Source organism: Sardina pilchardus, chromosome 23 (assembly GCF_963854185.1).
Source record: "Sardina pilchardus chromosome 23, fSarPil1.1, whole genome shotgun sequence".
Lineage (NCBI taxonomy): Eukaryota > Metazoa > Chordata > Actinopteri > Clupeiformes > Clupeidae > Sardina > Sardina pilchardus.
The window spans coordinates 7303495-7311526 of NC_085016.1; the positions used below are offsets into that span (position 1 = coordinate 7303495).

Below are 8032 nucleotides of genomic sequence, written 5' to 3' on the forward strand. Positions count from 1 at the left end.
CAAATTGACAATGAGTTAATAAATAAATTCATTATACGGCATCTACTTTAATTTGTGTTGTCTCATTGTGTCCAATAAATAGATTGCAGATATGCAAAATGTCGTCCTTTAGCCGAGAGTGTTTGTGACAAAAAAAAGTCCTGCGACAGCCACTATAAACTGACAATTTTCTAATTTCATTATGGTAATATTTATTGGGCACGTTTTCATTAAATCAACCTTGACTGGCCAGACTGATCACCAGCTCACCAATTTACGAATTTTAAGACAAACAGGAAAATGCACGTTTTGGTTTGCTTTAAATCCAACAAAACAAGCGTTCATGGTTAAAGACACCATTCCCTCCCTGTAAAATATATCCCTTGAGTGGCCTGCATATGGGACATTCAACAGCCATTAGAAGCACCCGTGTGATTGGACCAATAGGGTGAATCGGTGAGATGCTGTAGCCAATGAAATTGCCGTGTGTAAATCGTGGGACAGCGGTTGTAAAAGGGGGTGTGAAGCACCCCACACATAAACGCAGACGAGGACCCCCTTGACTGTTACTTTGAGTTGAACAACTGAGTTTAGCGGACTACCACCGGTGAAATTCATTTGATCCCAAAGAGTCAACATTTATTTATTCAAAGCTACGTTTTTTTAAACAACTGTAAGTTTTCACAGACAAGTTTCGAATATGTTTTCAAGGAGTCTTATTTGAAATCCAGAAGCTCTACTTAAGGCCGTTTTCGACAGCGTACACAGTGTTTCTGCTGTGCGCAACTGAAGTCCCTTTTACGCGCCGCGGGATCGTACAGTATTCGCAGTGATGTTGCTGGATGCAGGCCACCAACTATCTAGTTTAGGTGTTGGTACATTCGCCAGGCACCACGAAAGCCAAGAAAGAGACTTAAGCTTCATGGAGTCTGCACACATGGGTGCGTTCAAGCTGAGCCATGACCAAAGTGCGGCATTCGCCTCCCAGGCGCCGGGATACTCCGCTGCTGCGCTTGCTCACGCAGCGTCCTACGCCAATTCGTCGTTCAGTTCCAGGGATTTCATCCTGCGAAGCCGAGGATTCGGAGATTCCAGCCCGAACAGCGGTCAGCAGCACCCCATCTTCAACCCAACGGCGAGCTCGATCCATCACTCTCACGCAGAGAATCAGGGACATCTACTATTCCCAGGGATACACGACCAACACGGGGCGCACCACAGCTCTCCAAACATGCTCAACGGTCGACTTGGGTTGGGGGAAGTGTTCAGCAGGGCTGACCAGTACCACCAGGTGTCCAACCCCCGGGCCGATCACTACAACCAGTACGGGTCAATGGGACTGAACATGAGTATGAACATGGCGCCGCACCATCACCCGGGCGCGTTTTTCCGTTACATGCGTCAGGGCATTAAACAAGAGCTCGTCTGTAAATGGATCGACCCGGACAAGCACACAGACCGCAAGAAAGGTTGCTGCCAAACTTTCAGCACCATGCACGAGTTGGTTACGCACGTCAGCGTAGAACACGTTGGCGGCCCGGAGCAGTGTAACCACGTGTGTTACTGGGACGACTGTCCACGGGAGAGCAAGCCATTCAAAGCCAAATACAAATTGGTGAACCACATTCGCGTGCACACGGGGGAGAAACCTTTCCCATGTCCATTCCCGGGCTGTGGCAAAGTGTTTGCGCGATCAGAAAACCTGAAGATCCACAAACGCACACATACAGGTACTTTTTTTTAATAGGCTATGTGTGACTATAATTCATTCTTTTTATGTCTTGTATTTCTAAATGAGTGTGACATGGCTGAATCGTCCAGGTTTTCTGTCATTAGAGCGGCTATGGTTATTAGGCCTAATCTCAAATATGTTACTTTACCCATCTGCTCCACCTTGCTGACAGAAAATGAGAGTATAACAATGAGTTCTAATGATCCCTTTTGCAATTCCAGGAGAGAAGCCGTTCATGTGTGAGTTTGACGGCTGTGATCGCCGCTTTGCCAACAGCAGTGACCGCAAGAAGCACATGCACGTTCACACATCTGACAAGCCATATCTGTGCAAACTGTGCGACAAATCCTACACCCACCCCAGCTCCCTGAGGAAACACATGAAGGTGAATATATTGTTGATATTTTTTTTTTTGATTAGCCAATGGGAGGGAAATGCGCCTCTGTACTAGAATAATGTGGACGTATGAAGCTCTGATTTCTGACGATGCTTAACGATTTCATCTCATCCTCAGGTCCACGAGTCCTCGTCCTCAGCACCAGATGCATCCCCTACTGAGAGCTCCGGTTACGACTCATCCACGCCCTCAAGTTTGGTGTCCCCATCCTCGCATGGCAACATGTCGCCCGATTCTGTTATCCTCAGTGGTCAAAGCAACTTTAGCGAGTGGTACGTCCCAGTCTGAGCCTGTTCTTTTCCCCACAATGGCGACACTGAGATGGACCCAATTTCTCTTTTTTTTATGCGGAGAAATGTATGCTGGTTATGGACCAAATATAAGATGGATGCCTCTTTTGGTGGCTTGTCTTAAACACTGTTTTCTGAATCATCAGCTTTGCTGTACAGTGAATCTCAGGTGTATATCTCTGTGCCTCTGTCTCAAATCTGTTCATAACTGTTGATGCATATGATTGTGTGACCAGACCAAAGTTAAAGAGTTATATCTTGTGAATGTATATTTTTGAATGATGATGGTAATGCCCTGCAGATATAATGCCATGAAACTGCAGAATTGTAAGAATAAATCATGCTCCTATTTGTTTTGTAATTTAATATGATACAGATTAAAGATATTTATAAAATGAATCTTTCTTCCATCTTTCTATCTTCTTTACGTCTTGATGATAATAAATTAGATTTTGCAAGTTTTTGCAATTTGCAAACAATGTTGAACATTTCTCTGTCCCATCTATGCAATTGATTGAAGAAGTTTAAATTACACAATGTCTTTCTTTTTGTGTAGACAAAATCGACACAAACTTTGCAGATTTATATTTTACTTGTGTTCACAAATGCCAGTTTAAGAGTGTTGGAACTTGACCTGGAAGTAGAATCCTTGGTTTAGTTTACCCCCTTGGCTTTTTATAACTGGCATTTTACATTCACATCTATTCATCAAGAAGACGCTGCTATCCAAAGCAATTTACAATTAGATTACAAGGGCCACTGTCCTGGGAGTAACTTGGTTAAGTGCACAATGATAGAAACTGGGAATTGAGCCCACAACAAACAAACAAAAAAATAATGGTGAAAGCCTGTAAACCTTGGCTACTCATGAATCTCATATTGCTAGCTTGAGATGAACCTTTTTGAGAAATATTTTTTAAGATTTAAAAAGTAGGCTTTAAAATGTAGGCTACATGAACCTACAAGCCTAGAACCGAATAATAATAAAAAAAAACCCTTCAGAATATGCATTTTTAGGGTAAAATATTGGACAGGTATGTGAATTAGTCCTATATAAGCTACAATTATAGTCTAAACAAACAAGCAAACAGACAAACAAACAAATAAACAAACACACAAAGGAAAGAGGCTAGGTCTACATTAGTGAACACTAAATGTTGTGTTGCAATTTTCTTAAGTTTATAATACTGGATTTCAGACAGTATCTATTTGCGTAATGAATCTCCTTCAAAGTTGCATTTGGACACTCTCAGCCGACGCACAGAGATGTGATTGGAGGACCGAGCATACTCCCCCTTTTCTGCACAAAACGTAACTACGCAAGCGCCGTATCCTTACTCTACGACTGTCATGGCGGCCTACAGAGTCACTCCAGCTCTGCAAAGACTGTTGCACGCTGTAAAGGTGAGCGGTGTATCATGACAGGGAGAATATGTTTTGACTGTCAAAGCTGGCATAAAACTTTATCTCAAAACAACTTAGTGCGGCACCTTTCTTGTGAGTTTAGGTGTTATTTCGGAAGACTTATACGTTAACGTTGCAGTACAGAGTAGACTAACTGATAGCTTAGATAGCTGGCCAAATTATGCTAGCTAAACAGCGCAAGCGAGAAGAACCAGCTGGTTAAGTGTCCTTTGGTGATGTGTTAAAGGGCGTATGTCGCCTTGTACAACGTTTGTGATACTGTTATCTGTCCATTTAGCAAAACATACCATTATTATCTTCTCCCCAGGATATGAAACGTTGTCAATGTCAAAGTACAAAAAATCGGTTGTCGAGACGTAGCTGCAACAACGTACAGCACTGAATATATAATGCTAGCTATAACTTTTCTTGCTAACATTAGTTTGTGTTTCTTTACCAGTCATCCATCAGTTACAGTCTGCATCAATCTTTGCACGCTCAATCCTAATACTTTGAGTCCTTTGGTGGAGGTTTTTGCCCGACGTACGGTCTTACAATGCTACACAATGTTACGACAGCAGATAGTTACAAATCCATATGCATACCTGTCATTCAAACACAGAAGTAGATTACAAGTGAGCACTATGATAGAAATTGGTGGCAGAAGTATCGCCCCCTCAACACACTGCGCTGAAGACAGACATAGATAACATGATGGCAGTGAAAAAAAAATATGCTTATTAAGAGATTGTATTTGTTATAATGACATACTGGACCAGATCATCAGTAAGGTTCCCACACACAGTTCACCTCAGTTCACTTCCTTTCCATCTACTCCTCATTCTAAGTAAATGGATATGATTGTATTGCCACCATCACATTTGCAAGTTTCCACTGAGATTTCTGTTTTGGTTTTAGCATGCATCCTTCCATTCGCGCTGCTGTGTCGTCCTCAGTCGTGTTCAGTACTCCACTGCCTTTGACCACAATGAGAAGGTAAGGTCACAGTGATTCTGTTTATGAGTTCCTATAATCTGCTGTACCTACAAACGGTTCTCTCACAAGTTGCCATGCTGCCTGAACTTGACTTTCAGATGTGCAGAGTATAGTCCCACACAACTGAAGCACCTCTCTGGCGACTTGTCCTCCAGAGCGTCTATTTCCCTCTCATATACACTACTCACAAAAAGTTAGGGATATCTGGTTTTGGGTGAGTTTTAATGTTTCAGCGCAGAAAGTAATTTTTTTACCCAAATGCAGAATATCTGTCACTTTTTGTGAGTAGTGTATGTCCTTGAAATACATAGTGAGCTGCTTTCAGTGAGGGGTGGTCCACATCAATTCCAGTTACATGATAGACTCAAACATTAAATGAGTTGATGTCTAAGACCAACATTAATAAGGTCTCTTTATGACCTTATTATTGGTTGTAGATAGGGAGACACATTTCACTTTCTGGTCAACTTTATAGAGACCGTTCACAGTTCACTACCTGTAGCCAGCAAGATCACCATCCAGACGTGCGCAAACTCTGCTCCAGTCATCAAGCGGAACATATTTTAATCATTGTAATTACAAAATAATTAAAAAATAACATTATTAACTGGTTACCGGTATTTCAAATACATGTTTCTGTTCCAGAACATTAAAATAAATAAAGTTTCTGGTTCCGTTTTTGTTCCTAGCAATCTATCAATTCAATTGTTTCTGTTTTTTGTTCCATGAACTTGTTCAAGCCTTGGTATTTATTCATTTCATGCAGGCTGTTCTTCTGAGATTAACCAAGTGAAACTGCTGACCCTAGAAATGTGATATGAAAAATAAGTTGCTTAAATTTCACATAGACAAGTGTTTTCCTGCTTGCATGTAAAGATACCATCAAGTCAGTGAAAGCGTTCTGTCTATGCTCACCAATACAAGCTCGCAGAACACATCCCTGGAAAACAAAAGCCCCTTACCTGTTGACAAAACAAAATTCTAACACTCCTTTTGTGTTTTCTGTGTCTCCATTTCCTTCTGCTCAGACCTTTGATAAGATCCTCATTGCAAACAGAGGGGAGATCGCCTGCAGGGTAAGTGTGTGTGTATGGGACCATGTCCTCACATCAAGGAGAATGTGTGCACGTAGGTGAAACTAAGCAGGACAAATACCCACTCAATGAGTTAACGTACTGATGCAGCTTCTTTTTTTGGACTAATGAAATATTATAATGTCTATTTTAAAAAATATATATATAAATAGCTGTCAAGTGACAAGTGACAAGTGACTGCTACTGTATTGTACTTGAAATGATCTATGGCCTTGTTAATCCTTTGATTGCATAATCATATGGTATTTTGTCAGTGTTGATGATGGCATAATGAAGGCCTGTGTGTTCTGCTCAGGTGATGAAGACCTGTAAACTAATGGGCATTAAGACCGTGGCGGTGCACAGCGACGTGGACTCCAGCGCGGTGAGCCCCTTCCGCCTCGCTTAAGCCTTCCTCACCTTTTTTAATGGAGTTTTCATTCCTGCTTTTTTTTCTTTGTTCTTCTTTTCTCTCTGTGCTGTTATCCCCCCTTCCATCCATCCATCCCTCCCTCCATCCCTCCCTCCCCTCTCCCCTCATTCCCTCTCTCTGCAGGGGAGGGGTGGTCCGGAGGGGGTTAGTTAGGTAGCCCTGCTGTGCTAGGCCCTGGCCAGCTTAGGCATGGAAAGATGGGGGAGGTAGCTAGGAGGAGGAGTGGAGGATTGTGGGGGTGGTCTGCTGAAATGGCCCTCTTGCCAACCCCCCTACCAATCACTTAATTCTCCTGATTCTTTTCTTACCCTCAAAGCTCCTGTTAATGCTATTCATCTTTTGAAGTCGTGTTTGCATATATATTTAAAACTTCCTTTTAATTCATACCTTGAATTTCCCCTTGGGGATCAATAAAGTATCTATCTATCTATCTATCTATACCTGAATGAACCTCAATCAGTTAATTGTAGTCGGTTGATGTTACTATCATCCCGTGAGCTTTAACAGTCATACATACTGGACAGTAATACTACAAACAGATGACAGATTTATAATTGTAAATGTTACATGGACCATAAAGTGTTTTTGAGTGTCTTATTGACGGGTTGATTCTCCCCTGGCTTTCTAAAGTTTAGTGGGAAGGTTGTCAGTCTACTGTGACAGTCTGACAGATGACTGGGTTTATTGGTGTCGTGTGACAAATGGTGTGAAGATATGAGCAGTGCTCTTGACAGTGGAGCCCTCATTATTGTTTTAAAAGCTCTCCTAAAGACGGTTGGCTACATTGGTAGACAATGTGTCTGTGTGTTTACATTTTTGGAATGTCTCTCTTGGTTGCGGTAAAGCCTCCGGCTTGGTTATGCCTACCAACACAATGGGTTTAGGTGTTTTTTTTTTATTATTATTTATTAGACTCTCTGTTGCTGCATATTTGCAGATTCTTCAATTTCAGCTAAATATTATTTTAAATTCAATACTAGATATTTAGATAATTATAGGAGTTAATGTGTTTATGAAGAGTGTGTTGACATTATTTAAAGTGTGTTAAAAAAACAAAACGCTGTCTCTTGACACATATGTGAGATGGAGGACTAAGTGTAAGAAAACATTGATTATCCTTAAATGCCTCCTATGCCTAGACACACACTCATACACCTCATGTTGATCCAGTTGGTGACCTTAACACCTCAGCACAGTGCTGTCTCATCCTTAATTGATTGGTCTGTCAACACGTCTGTGTATGAGTGTGTGAGTGTGAGGGTCTGTGTCTGTGAGGGAGACAAAAACACAAATAATGACATACACTCTTGCTCACACGAAGAACATGAAATTAGGTTCTTCTTTTCCAAATCTAATAGATTGATTGATTTTCTTTTCCAAACTCCTCCAGGTGCACGTAAAGATGGCTGATGAAGCCGTGTGCGTTGGTCCCGCCCCCACCAACCAAAGTTACCTCAACATGGACGCCATCATGGATGCTATCAGGCAGACTGGAGCACAGGCCGTGAGTCTGAGAGAGAGAGAGACACACCACACACACACACACACACACAGTTTGGAAGTTATGTCAAGAGACTAGAGGCCCAAAGAGACATTTGAGAAGTTGGTCACGTGAAAATCTAAGGAATAGCTTCTATTCTGTTGCGATTGGCTTCTTGGTCCTGTTAAACCTATAATCAAGTGTGTCTGTGATGTGTGATGGTGTTACTATTAAATTATGCTCATGTA

General features: G+C 41.8%; 2 protein-coding genes across 2 annotated transcripts in view; both read left to right on the top strand.

Annotated features, from left to right (window-relative positions):
• Nucleotides 1–686: 686 nt before the first annotated feature.
• On the top strand, nt 687–2739 carry LOC134071264 (zinc finger protein ZIC 2-like). Its single transcript, XM_062527910.1, has 3 exons — nt 687–1709; nt 1933–2096; nt 2226–2739. The coding sequence occupies exons 1-3, from the start codon at nt 812–814 to the stop codon at nt 2394–2396; spliced, it is 1233 nt and encodes a 410-aa protein (XP_062383894.1). The 5' UTR covers nt 687–811; the 3' UTR covers nt 2397–2739.
• Nucleotides 2740–3681: 942 nt separating this feature from the next.
• Nucleotides 3682–8032, top strand: part of pcca (propionyl-CoA carboxylase subunit alpha) — a 30355-nt gene continuing 26004 nt past the window's right edge. Inside the window, exons 1-5 of the mRNA XM_062527487.1 lie at nt 3682–3802; nt 4721–4798; nt 5827–5874; nt 6188–6256; nt 7695–7808. Of these exons, the coding sequence (XP_062383471.1) occupies nt 3749–3802; nt 4721–4798; nt 5827–5874; nt 6188–6256; nt 7695–7808 (363 nt within the window). The 5' untranslated portion in view covers nt 3682–3748. The remainder of the gene's footprint in view (nt 3803–4720; nt 4799–5826; nt 5875–6187; nt 6257–7694; nt 7809–8032) is intronic.

Coding starts and splice junctions, on each gene's coding strand:
- LOC134071264 (XM_062527910.1), top strand. CDS start 812: ATGTTGCTGGATGCAGGCCACCAACTATCTAGTTTAGGTGTTGGTACA. Junction 1,710..1,932: donor CCACAAACGCACACATACAG/GTACTTTTTTTT, acceptor TTGCAATTCCAG/GAGAGAAGCCGTTCATGTGT. Junction 2,097..2,225: donor CCCTGAGGAAACACATGAAG/GTGAATATATTG, acceptor TCTCATCCTCAG/GTCCACGAGTCCTCGTCCTC.